This window comes from Anomalospiza imberbis, chromosome 4 (assembly GCF_031753505.1).
Source record: "Anomalospiza imberbis isolate Cuckoo-Finch-1a 21T00152 chromosome 4, ASM3175350v1, whole genome shotgun sequence".
NCBI classification, from domain to species: domain Eukaryota; kingdom Metazoa; phylum Chordata; class Aves; order Passeriformes; family Viduidae; genus Anomalospiza; species Anomalospiza imberbis.
Window position 1 is genome coordinate 30,328,681 of NC_089684.1, and position 23,016 is coordinate 30,351,696.

General features: G+C 44.0%; 1 protein-coding gene across 3 annotated transcripts in view; it reads left to right on the top strand.

The window, feature by feature from the left end:
• Positions 1–22,793, top strand: part of AFF1 (ALF transcription elongation factor 1) — a 66,878-nt gene extending 44,085 nt beyond the window's left edge. For 2 of the 3 annotated variants that reach the window (XM_068187724.1, XM_068187722.1), the window contains exons 6-21: positions 132–168; positions 524–575; positions 4,684–4,738; positions 4,867–4,910; positions 6,311–6,467; positions 7,735–8,613; positions 10,247–10,344; positions 12,164–12,401; positions 13,184–13,275; positions 13,858–13,921; positions 14,737–14,873; positions 15,108–15,179; positions 15,799–15,892; positions 15,995–16,038; positions 16,814–17,058; positions 19,679–22,793. In XM_068187724.1, coding sequence (XP_068043825.1) covers positions 132–168; positions 524–575; positions 4,684–4,738; positions 4,867–4,910; positions 6,311–6,467; positions 7,735–8,613; positions 10,247–10,344; positions 12,164–12,401; positions 13,184–13,275; positions 13,858–13,921; positions 14,737–14,873; positions 15,108–15,179; positions 15,799–15,892; positions 15,995–16,038; positions 16,814–17,058; positions 19,679–19,800 — 2,430 coding nt within the window. In that variant the 3' untranslated portion in view covers positions 19,801–22,793. The remainder of the gene's footprint in view (positions 1–131; positions 169–523; positions 576–4,683; positions 4,739–4,866; positions 4,911–6,310; positions 6,468–7,734; positions 8,614–10,246; positions 10,345–12,163; positions 12,402–13,183; positions 13,276–13,857; positions 13,922–14,736; positions 14,874–15,107; positions 15,180–15,798; positions 15,893–15,994; positions 16,039–16,813; positions 17,059–19,678) is intronic. The other variant, XM_068187723.1, reaches the window with a different exon arrangement.
• Positions 22,794–23,016: the final 223 nt, after the last annotated feature.

Here is a 23,016-nt window from a genome sequence, read left to right on the forward strand (position 1 = left end):
CTTTGGCAAGCTAGTTGAAATGTTTATTACAGTAAAGTAACACATGGAAAACAAATCGTCTGTACCGAGCTCTTACAAGAGAGCTCATTTATTTTATTCTCAATTTGCACTTTGTCCTTTTTTTTTTCTAGGAATTGCAACCTGAAGGATCTGTAGCAAAGGATCAGAGTAAGTAGATAGCAAAGAAACACACAATATGTTTATTGACAAATAGTTTTGTATGCTGTGTGTTATATATATCATGTCAATTGACTGACATTGATGAAGAGGTGTGATTTCCTGTGCTTTGTTGAACAGTGATGAATTTAGAAATGGCATAAGAGATTGTGTACATTCATTACCAGACATTAAGACAGCTGTTCATCAGAGGAAAAATGGTATTTCATTAGGAAACCCTATTTGGAATGATGAATAATTTGAATGACAATTATGTCCTAGAAGAAAGTGGTGTTCAGAGAACACAGGGTAAAATAGGCTACAAAGGAGGCAAATAAACCCAACCTATTCATTTTTTTCTTTCCAGAGCAGTATGGAGCACCTTCAGAAACGTTCCCAGGGTCTCAGCCAAGAACATCGTAAGTAACCAGACCCTGTTCACATCTCTACTGTGCATTTAATTAAAGAACCTGGAAAGAACTAAATTTTGGGTTACTCAATGTTTCTGAAGATTAAGGTTTTATCAGTCTGATTTTTCTTAGAAAACTTCCAATGCAGGGAATTTTCACCAACAGAAACATTATTGTTTCATGATGGAATCACAGAATCGATTCGGTTGGAAAAGACTTTTAAGATCATCCAGTCCAACTCTTAACCTGACAATGCCAAGTGTACTAAACCTTGTCATGATTACAATGACTATGTTAAAACCAAAACAAAACTGAAGAAAAATCCCAACTATTAATGCACCAGATTAAAGGTATTTTGTTCTTTTTATCTGTGGCTATTTAACATCACAATTTTGTGCTCTTCAACCTACAATAATGCACCCAACTGACATAAATTACAAAAGGTCCAAACTGAATCTGAATGATCCTGGATATTGTTTTGAAGCCTGGGAGGGCTAGTAAAGCTACACCTACAAGAACTGTAAAAACCAAGGCTGAAATCTTAAAGCAAAAATAACCAAAACAAAGTAGATAAAATAACTTGGTGCTGGCCTTGTAGGTGACAGTGGTTATCTATTAAATAGGTTAATTACAGAAGTTGCTTGAAAACAGTTTTGTGTGGGCTGACATTAGTCTTTCAGGATTAACTTGGCCAAATGCAGCATTGCTAGGTTCTGAGCCCTCAGTAACAAACAGAAATCTTTCCATGTCTGGAAGGCTCAGGGGGCCATGTGCAAGGCACTTGCTGAACCATTACATTTAAATGTCTATCAGTTCATATGACACATAAAGATCTTGTTACTCCATGATATCCTTTTCCATGGAAGGCTGCAAACGATGAACTACAAAGCTTACTCCACTTGTTTGTTTTTTCCTTCCTTATCCTTATCACAAATCATTTAATTAAAAACCAAACAAAACTGGGCTAGTCACAAGTAAGAGCAAAACTATGTCTCCATCTTGGTTAAGATTGTAGAATTTTTCACTCAAGCTCTGTAGGGTCTGTTAAACATCCCTTTTCCTACTGTTTCCTACTGTTCCAGCATAATGCAGAGGAGCCCTCGCTTACTGGGAGCGTGGGATAGTGTCTTGCTGAGCAGTCAGCTGCTCCCTTAATCTCTTCCTTATTTTGCTTCACTTTCATCCACCCCAATTTGTTCCTTCTCAATGACATCTGGAAATTTTCATTGCACTACTAAAACTAGTAGTTCCAACTGCTCCAGGCTGTGCCTTCCTCCCCAGCTACCCTATGACCATCATCATTATTTCAGTTCACAGCTGCTTGTAAAAATCCCTTTAGCTCTTTAGTCAGTTTTCGAGACAGTAGAGAGAGAAGAGACTTTTCCTGCAGACAAGAATTGGAAAAGACTCCTTCCTTAGCCCATGGGGCCAGAATTGTAAATTTGGCATGGTATGGAGCTCTGTCCTTAGCCATGATCCCCTCTCTGCTCAGTATCCTTGTTGGGCACTTCAGAGCCAGTGCTCATCTGCAAGGGATGTGTGAGCCCATGGTCTGCAAAGGCAGTGGAAGCAGGAGGAGCAGGGTGGCCTGGGTTTGTGTCCGAGTGAAGTTTGCCCAAGGACTTCCTCTGAATCTTTCCCTTGAAGCGATGCATCCCTTCCTTTCTGTGTTTATTTTCTCTGGCATAACAGGCCTGGCTTTCTGTGCTGTTCAAAGTGCACGTGACTGTCTGAAAATTCAGCTGCCTGGAGTAGCTTGTGTTGCAAAGTGTAGCTGGCTGAAAACAGACAGTGATTGTGCTGGTTAATTAGAAGATGAAATCCCAGGGCATCTGTGTGCCCAAATTAAGCATTCAGCTTTTCAGAGCGTGCAGGGATTTCCCAGATGGATTTCATTCTTGAATGCAGCCCTGAAGTTTGCACCTGGCAGTGCTGGAATGGAAGCAGCCCTCTTTTGAAAAGGGGACATGCCAGCTTATTCTTGGTGATGCATCTTTAACCTGGCTAGCAGAGAGGGACCAGCCTGTGCTTTCAGTGAGGTTGTTTGGCATGTGATAATAAATTTAGTGCTGCTTCTCTCACTAAAAGAGCTCTTTTTAAATAGCTTTAGGGAGATTAATGGTGTGTATATAAGCTGCAAATGAACAGGTCCTGCAAATGAAACCTTGGCATCTATTAATTCCTGAGCTAACTGGAGCATTAAAATTATTAAGGCAGATTTATTTTCCTTAACTAGGCTATTTAACAATTTGTCAAAACCTTGTTTTGGGGAAACTGGCTTTGTCTACCCTTGCAGAAGTATGACTTGAAGTTTTAGTGTTCTTCCTTGATCCCAAATAGAGCGTAAGTAGTGGCAGTGTTCTTTTATGCTGATGTATTTTATTTACCAGCAGCTCAGGTGGAAAAGGTTTTTATTACAAACAGCTAAATCAGATTTAAAGAGCTCTAGATAGTGTCTTTGCATGTCCCTGTCCACAGCAGGGGTTTGAAACGAAATGATCTCTAAGGTCTTTTCCAACCCAAACCATTCTATGATTCTGTGATCATCCTCTTACCTCTAAATGAAATGTCTTTAGTCCACAATTCTTAAAGCAGAACAAAACAAAACGAAAAAAAAAAACTTAAAAACTTAAAACCTTTCATCATGTTTTAGCATCCCTGAAAGTTTCTTCACTACCATCTTTGAAGGACTCCTTCTCCTTAGGAGTTGTGAAAGAAAATAAAAAGGATTCATTGAGATACCATTAGATGCTTAGCCAAACTGCCCAGAAGTGTGGAGAGTGGCTGTACTATCACTGTTCTTTTTTCATTTCTGTGCCTCATCGGTCTGGCTGTGAGCTTGGGCTCTGGCCCACAAGCAGAGCTGGCTCATGCAGGATTGCTGCAGGCTGTGGGCTGTTTGCCTTCTGTAGGAAATTTGGAGCTCTCCTTTTCCAAGCTGGTCTCATAGTGCTTCCCTTCAGTGTTTATTCTAAATGAAGAGGCAAGCGGTGATTTCCAGCGAGAAGGTGTGTGAGGAAATGAGGCAGTGGAGGGTAGATCACAGGGGAATGGCAGTCAAAATGCCTGAACAAAGAAAGCACCGACTTTTTTCTACTTTCTTCCCCTTTTTCCAGAGTGGTGTGGTTCGCTGGGGATCGTTTATAGTTGTTTTCTCACTATAAAACATGTTGACATGAGGGGTCAGAGTCCTATTTTTTTTCTTTGGCCACAAGAAAAAATTCTCACAGAAAGCCTTTGATTTGATATGAGGTTGAAATAAGTGGAGTTTTGACCTGATAGATTAAAATCTCTGTCTCAGGTCTCAAGCTTTTGATCCCATTTTTGGAAGGATACTTGAATAATCCTCTGGGTTGAGGAGTCAATTGCCAGCTAGTTTCAAGATTTGAATAGCCACATTTTACCTGCCTATTTTTCAACTCCTTCGGGATGCCTGCACAATTGCCAGAGAGGGGAATAACAATCTGTGAGAGCTTTGGGTCCCTCTCCTTCCCTTCCAGCATTTTAATTAAAAATTGCAAACAGTAGTTAGCACCTGCAGCCACAGGACTGAATGATGCTTTTGGAAATGTTTGTGGTCAGCCTGCTGTCTTCTCTAACAATAGTGAAACAGAGCTTGTGCCTCCCCACTTGTAAACTGCTCTGAGTACCTGAACTGCTCGACAGTACTGCTGAAATGTGCAGGAGCACAGAGTTCATTGAGTAGAGAAGTGATGGGAGATAGCTTGACCTTGGCATTGACTTATACATGCGTGATAGGAGACTTGAGCAGCAAAATGAGAACTCCTGGGACAGAAAAAACATTCGCAGCCCCTGAGAGCAGAGTGTGTGAACATGCCCAGCTCCTGGTGCTCCTGATGCTTTCTGTCCCTTGGAGAGGCAGTGCAGGCTGACAGCATGAGAGTCTCTTACTGTACCAGTAAAAAAAAAAAAAGTTAAACATTTTAACCATTCATTTCAGGTAATGACAGGGTTTAGTAGATTAAGCATGCCAAATGTTCAGAAAAGATGGGGGAGGTTGTTTTGCTTTGGCAAGTAGAAACCAAATCTTTATCAGTGCCTGCTGCTTCAAAATGTGTCTGCCTTGGCTGATATTTATCTTCTGGTTGTCTTTCAGAATGCTCCAGGATGACCTGCAGCTCAGTGATAGTGAAGAGAGTGGTGACGATCAAGTCGGTTTTAGCTGTTTTATACACTAGGCACACAGACTTCCCTTTAAACATCACCACTTGTTGCATTGTTCTGAGTTCTGAGCTAACCTTTCCTCCCCCTCTCCTCTTTGTCTTTGTGAACAAAACAGGTTGTTGAAAAGTCACCTTCTTCACTTGCTCCTCCAAGGTACAGGTTTGTTCCCAAACTACTAGCTAGACCACATAAGGAGAAAAACAAACCTGCTTTTTATATGTGGGGTAGGAGGGTAAGGGTTCCTGGTTTCTCGTGTAGCTACAGACTTTGGTTTCTGGCTGCTCCTGAAAGTCAGCTTTAGTTGTGTGGGGTTTTCTGGAAAGCTCCAATTCCAAATAAGTTATCCAGGCATGCTGGACCTTGCCTATGAACCAGAACTGTATTTCCTCAACTGCTCCTTTCTCTTCTCCTCCTCCCCTCCACCACTGTGTCTGTAGATCACACTGCAGCTAATGGGATTTTCAGCTGTAGTGGCGATGGGTGAGATGCAAGTCCAGTTTTAGCTCAGAAGGAAGCCCAAAACAGCCAAGTGGGTAAAGAACAGGAAAGGGTAGGGAAGACTCACTGAGGCTGTTTCAGCTCCTCTTGATAGGGAAGCTGATTGTAAGCAGTTCCTGCCATGTATTGTTAGTCAGAGGCAATATTCAAGGCAGACTGAACAGCCATATGCCAGCATTTGAGGAAGAGAGATGGAAAAGCTCAAAATTTTTCCTATAGGAGAGCACTGACACAGATTTTTTTTTTTTTTTGGCTTGATATATATTTTCTTCAAGCACAAGAGTGGTCTACAAAGTCAGACTTGCAGAGGAGCACACCAATACTTGGCATGATCTGTGTCTCTGCAAACTCTTAAAATAGGAGTGTTCTCATGATATCAGTCTTGGATCAGCAAGTAGCTTGCCTCCAACTCATACAGTTGATACTGATGTGGGAAACCAAAGTAGAAAAAGCAAATTAAAATATCTAAATTTTAATTTTGTAAGCCCATTTCAAAAAGAAAAACACTGTGCATAAAAGGGACAGCTCTTCCTTGATTCCATCCACTCCATTGTCAGTGTGGAGAAAACCACTTTTTGTTAGAGCAGGGTGTTGGAAGAAGTGCTGCTGCCTGATGTGACTATTAAGGAAGTGCTTACCGCAGCATGACCAAGTAACACAGATGAAGTGAAAACTTAAGAGGGAGAACAGAAAAAACAGAAACCATCCTGAAATATATGTTCCTGCCTTGTTCACTTTTATTGAATTTTTTCATTTTGAGAGTTGGGTTTTTCAGAAAAGCACTGGGTAGCTTCAGTGCTTTTTAAACTCCACATTGTAGCAGTGGCATCCTGCTACATATTTGACTGGGTTGGAGTTGAAGGTTTTATTATTTCCAGCAATTTTGTATTCTGGTGCTTTATTTTTTGAGTATGCCAATGTATTTCTCTGGCCTTCTCCCCTCTCATCTCAGTGCCAAAACATGGGGTTTCAGTTTTATTTTTGAATAAAATTGACAATATAATAAGTAAGTAACCTTCAGCCATGCTGCTTTCTAATTTTATCTCATGGTGGCCTTGCAGTTCCTTACAGTCCCAGCCCAAGAGTGTGGCATCAGCACATTCCAGCAGCTCGGAGTCAGGGAGCACCAGTGACTCAGACAGCTCCTCAGACTCGGAGACAGAGAGCCGCTCGAGTGACAGTGAAGCGAACGATCCTCCGAGAGCACCAGCACCTGAGGTGAATGCAAAGGAAAGGCAGAGGCTGCTCCCACAGCCACTTGCCTCACTCTGCTGTCTCAGTGCAGTCGGGAGGGGAGACCTGGAACACTGTCATTGTTCAGGTGTCCTCTTGACATCTTTGCTGCGTCACTCAACTTTTCTTGCCTTTTGCTTCCATTCTAGAGTTTGTCAACCTTAGTTACCCTTACTACCAACATAATTAGACTTTCAGATGCCCAACCTGGAAGTGTTCCCCCATGTCCTTTGGCACAGTTGTCTAGCCCTCCTGGAGGAATCAGTGCCTTCACTGGGGAGACAGAGAAGGCATAGAGAGAAAGCACATCTGGGCTTTGTGGGACCCACCTCTGCATGTGCAGGCTTTCTGGGTGCCTTTATGGGCAGTGTCAGGGTGAGACCAGTTTCCTGATAATTTAGGAGGAGCTGCTGCCTCCCTGCAGCTCCTGTATCTCTGAGTGACAGATTCAGCTTCTCCTGGGTTGCAGCTGAAGGGATCAGACCTGCAGGAAGGGCTGGAATAAGCTTAGTCTTGCTGCTGTTGAATTTGGCTTGGATACTGCTCCACTGGCATTTCTGAGGCTTTGATTGGGGAAAGCAGACAAACAGAACCTGGTGCCTTAAACTTTCATAATTGTGAGACCATGCATTTTTTAAAAAATCTGCTGTAGAAGTGCTCATGTCCCATGCTTTCCAGCCGTTCTTCCAGCTTGCAAAACATTCTCAGGCCACTGGGAAGTACATGGCTGTGTCTGCAGACCACAAATGATGCAAAACAATCCACTGGCAGTTTTGAGGTACTCTTACAAAGCCCCTATTAATTTATTTTTCCTCCCCTCAGCTCTAGCTCTCTCTCATTTCACCTTAGAAGTGCATGAACAGGGATAAGCCAAAAACAAGCTTTGAGACAACCTATCTTTCCATCTCGCTCTAGTGCTTTTTGCCCTCCAGCAGCTGAGTTACAGACTTTGCCCACTGCAATGTGGTGTCTTAGAAGGAAGATGTTATACTTCTCCTCTTTTACTAAATTCTGCCTGCCATTGACCTTTTTGTCCTTTTTTTTATTCAGCCAGCTGTTCATCCATGATGCTCTGGAGTAAGTTAGTGCACATGGCCTGTTTGCTTATAGTCAGTTCTTCACATGCAAAAGCAAACACTTTGAGACTTCTCGGCAACAGTCCCTGGGTTCTGGTAAGCTGTGCTAGGATGGAAACAGCCCATAAAGGCATCAGGTTTGAATCCTCCCTTTCTCTTTTTGTCTCTTTTTGCAGCCCGAGCCACCATCTTCTAATAAGTGGCAGCTCGACAACTGGCTGACCAAGGTGAACCCACCAGCAGTGCCAACAGAGAGCCCCAGTGGCATTGCCCAAGGAGATGGATGTGAAGAGGGCAAGAAGCAGGAGAGGAGCATCAGCAGCAATTCCTCCCAGCAGCATGCTGAGCTGAGGGAGCCTCCTCACAAGAGCCAAGTGGCCAGGGCTCCTCAGAAGGCTCCTCTTCCGACCAAACACAGCTGCCAGAAGCCTCCTGCGCACGCCGAGGAGTCCTTGTCCAGGCAGACTGTGGGGATCAAAAGGCCCGGCAAACCCCTGGTGCACGAGGGGTCCAAGAGGGTCCTGAAGGTGGAGAGTGAGCCTGCTCCTTTGGAGGTCACAGACCAGTCTTTCAGGGACAAGCCAAAAGTCAAAAAAGCAGTGAAGACAAAATCCAATGACAAAAAAGACCTGAAACCAGGACTTCAAGAGCCCTCAGAGAAAAAAAAGGACAAAAGCTCCCACCAGGCCAACACCAAACCTTTCTTGGAGCCCAGGCTCATGGGAGATGCCCAGGCACGCGGTGCTCTCAGTCCCCTTCGTCAGGGCCAGGGCACAGCCCCCATCAGGACCAGCAGCCACAGGCCTCAGGATTTGCACAAGGAGAAACTGCCCTTGCCTCTCAGGGAGAAGTTGCTCTCACCAGTGAGGGATCCCCCAACCCATGAGCACCTCGTGGTGAAAATAGATCTCTGTCACCTGGAAAAAGTCCCTCAGCCTCCCAGGAAAAATGGGCACCAGAGGAAAGCAGAGACCAAGGACCTTCCTGGTGTGAGGAAGCAGGACTTAAAGAGGAAAGCCACGGACACTCCTGAAGAGTCCCTTGCAAAGAAGAAGGTGAGAAGTGGAGTGGGAGGTGGGTTTGTACAAGGACTAATGTGATGTTTGAAAAGCCTATGTGCACTTCCCACTTCATAGGTTGGGAGTAGAGCCACTATCCTGCTATAAAGCTATTATCAAGGGGAATGTGAAGCAAAACAGTCTGCAGATGTTCCTTGTTGGTCACAAATCCCCTCCTAAGCAAATGAAAAGCCCTGTAAGCTAACATGTTTTAGTATTTTATGATATATTTTTGCTCTGTTTTCTTGAAATCCTGGCTTTCTCAGACAATAAAACCAGTTGTAACAGTGGCTTTCCCTTTAATTGCAAGACAGCCCTTTATTTAACTGAGGTGATCGTTGCTCACAAGTGTTCTTTGAAAAGCTGACTCCCAGAGGGGACTATGAATATACCTCCAGCCAACAGGGTCAGCTGCACAAAGAGCTGGCTGCAGACCTTATGGGGAATGGGTATTCCCTCTGGATATTTCAGTCCCTGAGTCCCTTTTTGGTCCTCACAGAGCAGGTGGCTCAGCATGGGTGGATGAATAACCTTGGTTTGGATTTCATTTAGTTTTGCCATTTTATGAATTTCCTGTAGTTGTGAGGGAGAATTGAGAAGAGCAGGGAAATTATGAAGAAACTTGAGAAACCCCAGAAATTCCTGCTCTTGAAGAGCAATGGGACAAAGGGAAACAGGCAGTCTAAGAGACACAGGAGAGAGCTATTTGATGTTAGACATGTCTTCTCTTGCAATCTCAGTGCCTGACTGCAGGGAAACCCCCCTTAGAGCCTCACTGTCATTTCTATCAGTACCCTCAGGGGCTCAGGCCTCAGGGCAGCCAGCTGGGTCAAGTACAGCTGTCAGACACTGCTTTGGTGGCACTGTGGAACCTGGAACACAGTGTAAGGATGTGATCTCAGTGCTGGAGCCTTGTCCTGAGCACCTTGCCAGAGACAGACTCTGTGTCACAGCACACCCCTGTGAGTGGCACAAAGCTGGCTGTGTCCCAGAGTACAGGCGGGAGAAGAACTCACTGGGAGCGTGCCAGCGGAGAAGGACCTGGAGGTTCTGCTGGATGAGAGGCTGGACACGACCCAGCAGTGTGTGCTTGCAGCCCAGAGAACCAAACATGTCCTGGGATGCATCCAGGTGTAGTCAGGAGGCTGAGGAAGGGGATTCTGCCCCTCTACGCTTCTCTGGTGAGACCCCACCTGCAGTGCTGCATTCAGCTCTGGGGTCCCCAGATTACTGGTGCTTTAAAATTTCACCTACATCAGCATCTTGGTGATAAAAACCAAACCCCCTGCACATCTGCAGTACCTCTGTGGAGTATCTCACATGAAAGTGCCTTGCTTTTGATTATTGTTAGTAGCAACAGGTTTAGCAGTTCCATCCCTGCCACTACAAAGCAATTAATCTATCCAAGCAAAATTAGATAAAATGTCATTTTAGGTTACTTGTCAATGAGCTTGCAATCTGTATCTTCTGTGCTGTGGGTTTGCAATTTGTTGATTCCAATAAGGTATATTTTCTTCTTTTTTTAACCAGACTCAATCAAACTTAGCTGTTTTGGTCTGTATTTTTTGTGAACTTTGGAAACCTAAGTGATTTTATGTTTCCTTTTTCCTTTCCTTTTCCTTCCTATTAGAGGGGAGAGAAGGAGGAGACTGATAGGAAGAAAATGAAATCAGAAAAAAACCCCAAATCATTGCAGTCTTCAGCTAACAAAGACTCCAGTAAATTGAAGTGAGTATACAGTGGTGGAATGGCAGAAGGATGCATCAATCCAAGTCTTTCCTAAGCAGCTAAGATCAGGGAACTGTATCTCCTCTCCTTATACTCACGAGTTTGCTTCTAATGTAATGTTCCTTCTGAAACCTAATCAACAGCAGATTTGCCTTTACATCCTGGAAGTAACCAGTCCAGAAAGCAGTTGTGTGGGTGGGTAAGGGCAGTGAGCATTTCCTTTCTCCACTAAAGTCATCCTGTTGTCTTTGTCTTGTTTTCCTAAATGACCCAATGGACATGAAACCAATGTGCCTTTTGAGTCCTGACTGGCTGGAGTTTCAGGTGGCCTTTGTGACAAGGAATTCCTCCTTTTTCCCAGTGTAGCATTTGCAGTGCTTCTGGTAGCTCTGCTGGAGCTTCCCCTGTAATTTGCATACCAGAGCACTGCCAGCATTCTGGCTAGCCCTTTGCTCCAGTGAGCTCTTCCAAGAGCTTGTTTCCAACTGGGCAGTGTTCCCGAGAGGGGAGACTCATGCCTTAGTCATGGGCTGCTGCATTCAATTCCTGCTTGCTTGTGGCTTGAATTTGAAGTGTTGGCTTGGATTGGTATGTAGTGTTGAGATTTGTGTCCTGACAATAGGGGTAAACTGCTTTTCTGAAGAGAAAACACTGATGCACTCTGGAAGCTCTGAGGAATTGAGGCTACCATTTATTTGCATGAAGGGATTTTTGAACTGTGGTAGTAATGCAAGAGCTTTAGTTCTGGGGCTTATTCCTCCCTTTTTCTCAGAGAAAATGAGCACCTGTTTTAGTCATGTTCTGGCTTTTGGAGTGGGCAGGATAGGATGCATTTTTGAGGAGAGGGTGATGGTTCTGTGTTTTGTGGAGCATCAGCTGTGCGAAGCTTGGAGAAGCTTGGGAGCATGTGTGTGATATGAGTAGGGACCAAACCATGGGAAAAGTGTGTGGTGAAAGAGGGGAGAGGATTGTCCCATGCATAACAGAATGAGGCAGGATGTGCACCATCACACCTCAGTCTCCTCACTGGGTTAAACTTAATTTCCTCCTCTTCTGATGTTGCAGTCCACGAGCTGGGATTCCCTGCTCAGTGTTTTCTTGGAAACTTTGAGAAACTGAATAAAAATATGTAAATGAGCAGTGGTGAAACAAAATTTAGAACTATTTGGTGCTACTTAGGGCTGCTCATCCTAACTTCAGATGATCAGAAATCTAATGTTACTAAATGTAATAATCTCTGCCATTTAAAAGCATAGCGTTTTAAGTCTCTCTCAACTTTGTGAGTGTTGTCTAGTTGATGTAGCAAGTCTTAAAGGAGAAACTCAGCTTAATACTATCAAGGCACATACAGGATCAAGTGTCAGGGTAAGTATCTCTGACCACAGAAAATACCATCTACCAAAAAGTAGAGAGGCAGGCAGTGCTGCAGTTCATTTGCCTTCTTGGGTGATTTATTCCAGGGATTTTAGTCACTGTAATCACCTCCCTCACTGAGTGAAAAGGGGCTGTATTGGAGGCATACTTTTTTTGCAATGTCCTGATGTTCTGGTTACAAGTATTTGCTCCAAGGACAAGTTCTGAGATTTATTCCTACTTGAAAAGCAGCTTGCTTGTATGTTGATGGTAGATGAAAGTTTGCTGTCTAAAGCACAATGAAGCCCCTGAAGTTTTGTTTCACTTCTGTTGAATTCTTTGTATTAACAAGTCATCTCACACTTCCAGAGGAGTTTAAACAGAATTGGCACACGATGTAACTAAGTTTGTAAAAAATCCCGCATTGTATGTACATCATATTCATGAATTTGCTTCCAATCTCCAGAGCATCAAAAGCTTCATCTGAAACCCAGAAGAAAGATGTATTCCCACCACTGCCAGCCGTGTCTGCTGCACAACCTGCCCCAAAGTCAGCCAAGATGACCCAAAAGAGACCCAGAAATGAGACTGATGAGCTGCCTGCCGTGGATAACCCTGCCAAGAAGAGCAACCACAAGGAATCTTTGTTTGCCAAGCACAGGAAAGTGGAGGGAAATCATACAGAACTGTCAAAGGGCATCAAAGTAGGTAACCAGGATAACTGGTGGGATGTTTCCTCCAACATGGGTGCTATGTGATTCTCTTCAGAAACATACTCTGTAAACTCCAAAGGCATGAGAATCATGTTTATGCTAATTACCATTTCAGATTGTAGGCAACTGCTAATACAATACTGGTGTATTGTTGTAAAAATAAGTGTGCTTATAAAAAGAAAGAGGAGATTGCCTAAAAATAAGAAAACAAGCAACCTGTGGCATTGACTACAATCCAGGTATAAGCTTTTATAGCTTGTTTACAAAATGGTTCATGATCCTTGCAGCTGGTTCTTTGCATTTCTGGGTTACAAAATTTGATTACATGGCTGTTTACTGGAGGCTCAGGCGTGTGGTCTAGGATGTTGCTCTGTGTGTGTTAAGCCAGACTGTGGGACTGTATTAGCTGGCTTTTTCCTTTTCCCTGTAGATAGTAATGGGGAATCAGGAATTGCGTGGTTAAGGTGGAAATAAGTGTGACTAGATCTTATCATTCTACCTTGGCTAGAGGACATGAAAACTGTGCTGCTTGCAGTCTCACTGTTATCTTAGTCATTGTGCAAGGAAACCTGCTGCTGAATTTCTCCGAGCTTGGGAGAAGTTTGAATGGTGTTAGGCATGAGAAGCTAGCAGGGGTTGCTGGAGAAGAGAGTCTGGAGAATAGTCTAGGCTTGGGACAGATGAACATTTTCACTTGAAATTTAGGAAAGCTGGGCTTTGGAATTGGTTTAGGCATATCTCTCTAACGAGCTTTATCTCTGTCCTTTTTTCAGGGATCTGCAGGTGATGTCACAAAGCCTTTCCCAGTGCCTTCTTTGCCAAATGGTACCTCTAAGCCAAGGAGACCTCTGCTCAAGTTTGAAAAGTAGGCTTTTGTTTGGCACCCCTCATCTTTACTTTCTGAAGGCATGAGGCAAGGCTGGCCATGAGGCTACCCTTGCTTCTGCTTTTTCATGAGCACTTCTCTGGGAGGAAAGAAAGAAGGAGAGATGTATGAGATCTGCTCTGTACTGCCTTCTCATGCCTACCCACTACAAAGTAAAGGTTTACAAGAAAGGAAAGTTTTACAACAGTTTTGGTTTGAGGGAAGCTATTCTGGAAATTAGGGACCTTCTCTCTTGTAAGCAAGTAACTTGAATACACGTTTTGGTCTCAGATAAGTGTGTGATTACTGCCAAATTTACTTTGTTTCAATTAAAATTTATTTATGGGTCTGTACTTGAGGAATGATAGATGATGTAACTACTGTCTTTCCATGGAAATGAAAATTTAACCTGTTCCCATAGAAGCCCAACCTCTGGTGGTTTTTTATTTCTAAGTGCAAATTTTCAATATTATTCCAACATATATTTTTTAAGAAATCCATCAACTCATAGCATCCTCTAAATAAGAAAGTAAAGCTGGTAATTATCCTACCCTTTTTCATCTGTTTTTCCTCTGTCTCCAGGCAACATTCAAAGGAATACTACATTGAACAGGCCCAGAGGCTGAAGCACAAAGCTGATGCAATGGTAAGTCTTGACCTTGTGCTGGGAATGCTGACCAGCTCCGGCACTCAGCCCTGGTACCTGTGTGTGCAGGAATGAGGTTCACTGGCTACCATGACTTCCATACTCCATGCATGGAGTGTGTTCAGTCATGTGTTGGGAGGCTGTCTTTATTTACCAGATGTTCAGCTCTTTCTCTTGGAAGCAAACGCATCTAGAGAATGAGATTCAGCACTGACATTGTCAAGGGTTAGCTTTGCTAAGAGTTATAAAGGCATCCTTGGAAAACAGATGGAACAGCTAGTTTTAAAACAGTTTTAAAAGTCAGGAAAGTCAGGATCCTGGCAATTATTGAGTTGCTGGTGACCGAGACTTGGAAGTGGCCTTGGCAGATCTGATATTCTCTGCTCTGTGCAGTTTAACAGTGTGCACAAGTGAACATACTGCTTTGCTAATTATGGCAGATAATTATCTCAATCAGATAATGTCCATTTGCTACTTTCTGTTACCTGTGAAAATGAAGTGAGGGAACACTGCAGTGGGAAATCCCCCTGCGAGGCAAGCCTCCAAGACCAGACAACAGTATCAAAAAAAAAAAGAAGATAATAAATTACTCAAAGAAACCATTGAGCAAAGAGAGACAAAGGGAACACACAAAGCTGAAGACTGGGATCACATTAAGGGTTCTGCTGAGAACCCTTTGATTTTCACCCAGAGGCCAGACTGAAATATTTTTCTTTCTTCAAATCCTGCCTAACTAGGAAGAAAAGAGAATTCAAGTATGTTTGAGAGAATTGTGTTTGGTCTTAGTAAAAAAGTGAGAATTTTCTTCCCAATAGACTGACAAGACTGGAAAGGCCTTTCAGTACCTGGAGGCTGCCCTTTTATTCATTGAATATGGGATTGCCTTGGAATCAGATGTGCTGGAACCAAAATCAGCTTACAGCATATTCAGTGACACCATAGTTCTCATCAAGTAAGTGGCTTTCTGAGGGTGATAGTTTGGCATGTTTGGAGGGGAGGGCGTTTTGACACACAGTCCTCTGCTCAAGATCTTACAAAGTTCCTTGTGCCAGGACTAAGGACTTGGGGCAGGTTTCCTGACTTTCCAACTCTTTTTAAGATAATGGCATGCACTGTTATTTCATAAACTGTGGGGCTTCAGAGTGCTCTGGTGGCTGACAAGTTCCTGTTTATTTTGTTTTCCTAGATTCATTATGACTTTGAAACCATTTGCAGATTCCTCAGTCTCTTCACACGGAAAAATCTTTGCTGTGTTACGGTGAGTAACTGTGCTTTTGTTCCTTTGTGTACTGCTTTGAAACTGAGGGAAAGATCCATTGCTTCCAGGGGGAAAGGAATGAGTTAAATGGGAGTTAGAGTTATGCAAGGAAAAAAAAAAACAACAATATAAAGGAACAGAAAAAAAACAGTATAAAAACCAGAATGAATTGAAACATCTCTAAAGTAAGCTGGGAGATCACAAGGAACCACATGTAGAAGGCACAGGCTTTAGAATTTGATGTCCTGGTAACTTGAGAGCACATAAGAGCTTTCACCTACGGTGAAGGAATGTGATTCGGCTGCCCATGTTTGAGCTGTGTAAGTTAAACTGTAGCTGAACATGGATGAGGCACTTCTGGATGGGGACTTACTCCGCCTTTGGCACCTTTGAGAGCCTGGGCACCTGTTTGTATGAAAGACCAGAGAAGGCCCATCCTTGTTTCTTTCCCTTGTGATTTTTTTTTTTTCACAAAGTCTTTTTTAATCATGTTCAGAAGGAGGAGAAATTTTGAGCTTTCTTGACCTTCCAGTAGAACTGAGGTGTGCCTGCCTCCATCCCTCAAGGCTGATGAGGGCTGGGCACAAACACTGACCCTTGGGTGTGTTTCTGTCCACAGCATGCGCTGCCAGTCCATTCTGCACATGGCAATGTTTGGTTACAAAAAGGACACTGCAATGAGGTATTCCAGACTCCTGAATGACCACTTCAAGGTAGGGCACAGGTATCACTAAGCTGCCAGCTGGATGGCTGTGGTAGTTACTGATGTCAGCTGAACAATCCAAAACTAACTAGACTTTTATTCCTTGCTGCAGAGTAATTTCAGAGTAATACAAGCACCTTCTTCAGGTGTTGCAAGGTAAGATTTAAAAATTTCTTGTCATGTGTCTGTGTGTCAATGACAATGAGTAAGAGCTTTTCTGTGTTCTGTGGTCATTTCATGTGACAGACAGGAAATGAAAGATTTTTTTTGTCTTTCAAAATCTGTGGCCAAGAGAATGTTGTTTGGATCTTGACAGTGGTGCTGATTCCAGTTACATTTTTTGGTCACCTTGCACAGGATAGTTTATTGAGAAGTAAATGGTCTCTTGAGAGCACTGGTGGAAGCCCTGTCATACCAGTGACTAAAATTAGGTTGGTTGAAGTGGTGGAGGTGTGATGAGCCAGGCTGTGTCTGGAAGGCAGCCGGATGACCACATTTATCTGCCCTGGATCTATAAATAAATGTGTGTAGGTTGACCTGGCTGCTCTAAGGAGCTGCCAAAAGCTCCAGCCTCCTCAGGAGGAGAGCTTCAGTGTGTCTGATTTGGAAGGCATTAGGGAAAACACTTGGGTAATCTGGTGAAGACTTTCACAAGGAGGTGTAGAGTTTGGAAGATGGATGGGTGGCCCTTTTCGGTGTCTGGTCCCACATTTTCTCTTGTTGAGCAGAGTCCTTCTAAATCACTTCCAAAAACTTGGCCTTGCCCTCAAAGTACAATTGCTTGTGCTGTAGCTGAACACATCTCACTTTTCAGCAGTCCACTCCACGCTGCAGGCTTGGGTAACACCAGATAGCTCCTGGCTCCAGCTTTGTGGAAAGATGTTTAGCTTTGAAGCTGAATGTTCATTATGGTGTTACTTTTCTGCTGCAGAAGCACAGGCTTGCCTTCTCCTCTTTCTCCAATACCCTCTCCTGCTGGATCTGTGAGTTCTCAGCCGGGATCAAATGAGAGCAATGGCGTTGGCCACAGCAGCATTGGCAACAGCACTGGCTCTACTGTCACTGTCTCCTGTCACATCTCCAGTGTCACCTCTTCCTATGTCAACATCACCTCCTATATCCTCCATGCATATGAAATTTGGGAAAAGGCTGATACACTGGCCAGAAAGAATAAAGGTAAGTTTTTGCCCTTTGTCCTTTCTGTCTCATGGTTGTGTGTATTTGCTTCAATCCTGACACTCAGTGCAAGAAGCACTATACCTAAAATTCAAAGCATGAAATATGTTAAATATCTGTGCCAGGGCTTATTGGCAGAGATACTTGATGGTGATATATTGATGAGTGTTCCCATTAAAAGGTTTTCTTGGCATCCTCAAATGTCCAAGAGCTTAAGGGATGAGGGTGTCGAGTACAGGAAACCAGCCAACTTGCTTCATGGTAACACCAGAAGCATAAGGGGGTTTGGGTGTTATTTGTCTTTCCCTTTGGGGCACTGAGCTTTTCTGAGTCGGTTCACTTTGTTTAAAAGTATAATTTTGGCCTGTAGCCTTGTGTTTTAGTTTTTTGTCAAATTTCCAGGTAATTTTGTCTTGAAAATGGTGAAGCTGGCTTCTCTGCCTAACAGAGAAGCTGAACAGCACTGGAATTTGAGTCCTTGCTGGGCACGTGCACAGTATTTGCCAGCAGCAATTCCTAGAATTGCTGCAACTTTGTTATTTTAGTTTTGCTGTTAAAAACGTTGTATTGTCCTTTGGTTCAAGCAGTGGTGAATACACAAAAGCCACAGGGTAGGTGCACTCCAGCCTGTGACCTTGTCATCCCACATGGCCTCAGCAGTGTCATCTTCCACACAACACAAAGTTTTGTGAGCCAGTGTGGGTGAAGAGATGCATTGCCATGACCTGTTGGCAAACTTGCAAAAGAAAATAAGCACAAAGTGCCCGGCTGGATTGTTGGGAGGCTGTAAAAATCCTCACATTAATGAGGCAGTTGCTGAAAATCAAAAGGCTTTCCAAGTCACCTTTGAGCAAATCTGTGCTTGCAGCAGCAGTTCATGTGTGGCATTTTTGATTCTGCCCTCAAAAGGCTGATAAAAGACTGTCCCATAGAAGCAGTGGATGGTGCTAATAAGCCAGAGGAGTGAGTCATAGAGGAAAATGTGTGGGAGGGCAGCCTGAGCAAAGCCTTGCATCAGTCAAGACTAAATTCAAAATGTGCTCTTGTGTGGCTGGTCCTGATGTAGGGGGATGATGACTGGGGTACTAAATATTCTGTAGGGAGCAGATCTGTGCAGGAGACCAGTAAATACTCATGTAGGCTTGCTGATGGTGTACTGTTAGGACCGTTGGAAGCATTTCAGAACTGGAACATTCTGATAATCAGTGTAATATTCAAAGAGGTACAGAGAGTGAAAATGCAAATAAATAAGGCCACATCCTTGATTCCTTTATGCAATTCATAGGGCATAAGAAGAGGAAGAAAGAGCAGCAGCCTTTAGCTATCAAGATCTTACAAGCAGGGAAGTCCTAAGCCATTGGAAAGCAGTGAGCTGTAACTGCTGTACAAGTCACTGGTGCAGAGCTGAAGTGCCTTCTGGAGGGTCCCCTGACAGGTGCCAGCTCCTCACTGTAATTCAGAGCATCACTTTGGATCACGAGGCTGTAACAGGTTGTCTTCATGCTCTGGTCTCTCCCTGCAAGGACAAGCTGAGGCTGCAGGCATGAATGTGAAGTCCCTCTCCTTTCACATGATGCTGTGCTGACAGATCAGGTTATCTTCTGTTTGCTCAGACAGGGGTTTTCAGTTCCTTCTCTTTCCCATGGAGGGCATGGATTCTGTAAACAAAAGCAGGAAAATCAGAGGGAATGTGTTCTCTCCTTCTGCATTGGCAAGAATTAGAAAGGAAGTGTTGTGCACTCTGCTTCTGAAGAGCTCCTTGCACAGCCAGGCAGAATTTTTCCACCTCTAGCTTCAATCTTTGGGTGTCAAAAAGGAGAGCTGAAAATTACCAGTTTCTGAAGAGGTATTTAGCATCATATTTGAGCTGAAGAGTGAGGGACTGGGCCTGTGTCAGTGGGAGGCAGGTCATGCAGGAAGCTCTTGGAAAGGTGACTGCAAAGGGATAGGTGTGAGAATTTCCCACAGCTCATGGTCACCTGCACAGATGATTGCCAGCACAGAGCAGGGCTTGCAGCCTGCCAGCCCCTCACAGCAGGGTCAGGTGTGCTGCAAGAGCCTTCTCCTCTGCAGGAGGAGGAGTGGGATGCCTGGAGGTGGTGGGATGGGAGGAATGTGAGCTCTGCCTGACATGCTTGGCTATAAGCAATCCAAACCCGAGCTGTATATAGCCTGGCAAGCTACACAAATAGAGAAATCCTGACATCTCCAAGGTTTGAGGATGGATGAAAGAAAGGGACCACAGCTGTGGTGCTTCTGGGTGCTGCTCAGGAAGACACTCAATTTTGTCCTGTTTAGAATTTGGGAGAAACTTGAAGCAGGGACTGTGGTGCAAACACCCAAACTTTTGCTACCCTACCACGGAGTCTCTGTGTCCTTTAAAGTCGGGACATGAGGAGGTGTCTCAGTGTGTGTAAATGTTTTCCTGTTGCCTGCATTGCCTGCTGTGCTTGTCACCCTTCCCAGCCCTGTGACACTGCTGAGCTGTCTGCACTAGCACTGTTTAACAGGACTGGCTAGCTGACTGTGTGCTGCTGCTGTCTCTCCTCGCCTGTCAGGTGTGCCTGGCATATGAAACCAACCAAATCTTTTCTCTCTCTCTCTCTCTCTCTTTTCCCAGAGTTTTTTGCTGAACTCAGCAGAGCGACAAGTGCTCTGGCACTGACCAGTAGCCTGACAGACCTGGTACACTACATCAGACAGGGATTACAGTGGCTGAGACTGGAAGCAAATATGCCTTAACTGGTTCTTCAGGTGGTTACATACTTTGAAGTTTTTTTGCACTTTTGAAGCCTCAGAAACAGTTTAATTTTTGTTTTAATTGTTCAAAACAGAGCACCTGCAAGGGAAAATATTTTAAATAAAGTTGGAAGTTATCTGGCTACACTGGAAAACCCTTGAACTGTGTTTTTCTAGGGTAGCACTTTGCTACCTTGAAAAAGAAGAGACAGAGGATGGCACCTTCCTTTAAAATGATGAAGTGCAATGAATTGCCTGAATGGCCCAATGTATTGATGGTCTATAAACATTTCTTTTACAAATAACCAGCAGGACAATAATTGCACATGATGCTGACAAGAAGGAAATCTTCCTCCAGAGGTGGTTATGCAACATCCCAGAGTCTGCAGCAGTTGTGTGCCCAGACAACATGCCAGAGGAGTTGCTTTTGCAAGCACAGATGCAATCTTTGGTGTCTTTGTTCCTCAGAGAGCAAGTAGCAACCTCATCAAGCACCAAACAGCGTTATGTTACAGGAAAAGCAGCAAAAGGATCTGCCTGCTTTCCAGCCTCACCCTCCTGCTTTTACCAGCCAGCTGACAAAACTGAGGAAGCCACTGCCTTCAGTGCTGCAAGTTTTCTTTTCAAGTCATCACTGCTTTGGTCCTCCTTGCTGTGCTGTCATGCACATCCATGCCCTGGGCACTCCAGCTGTGTTACTGAGGGGCTGGCTCAGCTCTAGCCTTGCAAGCCAAACACAGCTGGGGTGGCAAAACGACGTGGTGTGTTTGGAATAGCTCTGCCTCTTTGCTGAGAGATGTCACCATGAGAATTCTTTGTGGGGCTGATTTTTTTGTTGTTTTGGTGGGTGGGGGTGGAAAGCTGCACTGGTTCACTGTAATTGCTTGGACATTTTTCTGAGAGCTTCCATGGGAAGGAATTGCTTCTGGTTAAGGAGAGATTAAGTGGCTGAATGTGGAACATAAGATAAATTTTGCATTTGGATACTTGCCTGAAACCATTGAGGGTCTTGGTGAATATCTAAGAGCAGGATTTGTACCAAAGTAGGGTCTTCTTCATGTGGGATACAACTCATGTGTTCTCTCAGCTGTGCTATAGGATGGGCCCAGTGACTCAAAAACGTGTCAAGGGAACAAGAAAGGGAATAATGAGTTGTTTCCAAGCATTGTTTTTCCCATCACAGTATCAGTGAAGGCAGCACCCATGGCATTTGTGTATTCAGTGAGATGACACCCTTCTCTACCCAAAGATTCCTTGTGGTGTGACAGCAGCATCCTACTGTCCTCATACTCAATAGTGTGCCTTAGCCCGCTGGTCCCCTCTCACATCCCTTGCCCTCTCTCTCACTGACCCATGGGACTGGAGAAGGATGGTATCCCAAAATAATTGTGTTTACGAGAAAGAATTAGCTCCCTTTTCCACGTAATTTCACTATTAGGGAGGAACAGGTCTGCAGATGTGCAGAAGTACCCTCTTTGTAAAATACCTGCCTATGGGTTTGAGGCTCATGAAAATGGACAGTGAATAAATATCAGCAAAAGGTTTGCATTTCCAAAAGTCGTTTCTGTAGAAGTGGCCCCTGCCATGGGGAAGCCTGGGCTCTTCTTGGTTCTGGGAGGAGGTGATGGGAGTGTGCTGGTCCCAAGCACAGAGGAGCTCTCCTGTCACCTTCCCTGGCAGTGCAGGACCACCAGGATCATGGCTGTGCCTTTCTGCACCTTGAAGGGATTAGCCTTTTATGTTCACTTTGTTAAAAGCCTCAGAGCATTTCAGGGATGTGCTGTCCTAACAAGTGGAAGGAAGATCCATGTCCCTCCATCCCCATTTTACCTATCAAGCTTTGCTTGCACTCCTGTCCCCTGGAGCAGCGACTGCTCAGAGTAAGCAGGGTCAGAGAAGGGCTCAGCATTAACTGTTTTGTTCTCAGGAAGTGTGGGGATGGGCAGCCAGCCTGGAGGCTGATGTGCACTTTGGAACTTGATCCCAGACTGGTGGATCAATGCCAACTTTGGACTTTGTCTTCAGACAAAGCTATTTCTAGGATCACCAGCTGAGGAGGAGGAGGAAAGATTAAAGCTTTACTGAACCTGGAAACCACTGTGGGAGCCTGCAGGAACCGTAGCAGAGTGTTAGGGGATAGCATAAGGGGCAGCAGGGACAGGGGTGTCCTGGTACTTAAGTGGTTGTGTGAGGGCTGCTCCCATTCCCAGGACAAACTCCCCTGGGCTTTGAGGGAAAGAACATCACAGGTAGTTTGTGTCACAGGTGTGTGGGAGCTCTTTGGGGGCTCTCAGTTCTAAAGCAATCTGTGGGAGCATCACTGCCAAGCTCCACAGCAGGAAGCTAAGTTTTGTTTCAGGACACAGAGAAACAGAGAAAGACTGTTTGAATAATAGGAAATTTTATGAAAAGCCATCTTATTTCAGCCTTGAGCCAGGTCAGAGGCCTGCAAAGGGTTAGGAAGGAAGCTCATCATTTTCACCTGGGCCTATTTAGGCCTTTAAAAAAACAAACAAAAATTAAATAAAACCAGAAATCAAAACGTAGCAGTGGAGGTAATTGCATTTGCCATTCAGAAGCAAACCATTAATCCAAGGAAAACCAGGGGTGATTGTTTAATCCCAGAAAGAACGGAGGCAGCTATGGTGGCAAAGCAGCATCATTTCCATGCAATATTTATTTAAAATAAATAATAATACATGCATTGAAATTGTCAAATATTCTATTTTTAAGATGCCATTTATTTAATAGTTGAAAACCCCACTTACATGGAGATAGAGATCTCTTGTGTAACTGAAAGTCAAAGTCTGACTGCAATGTCCTTGTTTTTGGTTTTGTCCTCTCCCCTCCCTCTTTGTTTCCATGACAAATCTGTACATCTTATTTTGGGGATGTATGTCCCTCTTGTATATAACCTTTTTCTCCCCTGTGTGTGATGGAAATTCTGAGATGGTTGATTCATATGGGGGAAATAAACAATAAATGAATGTTTGTTATGAGGTGTTTCAAGAGTCCTTGTGTTCTCAGCTTCTTGCAGAGAAATTCTAGTGTAGCTTTTCTCTGAATGGCCTTAGTGTTTCCCTTCTGAATGAGGTTTAGGTATGAATTTCTGTACAAGAAGGCTCTTGTTCCCTTTGCTGCCCCATTTGTCACCCCTTGTCCTTTCCTTAATGACCAAAAGTGGTGCAAATGTAGATGCTCAGAGTGGCAGGAGCATCA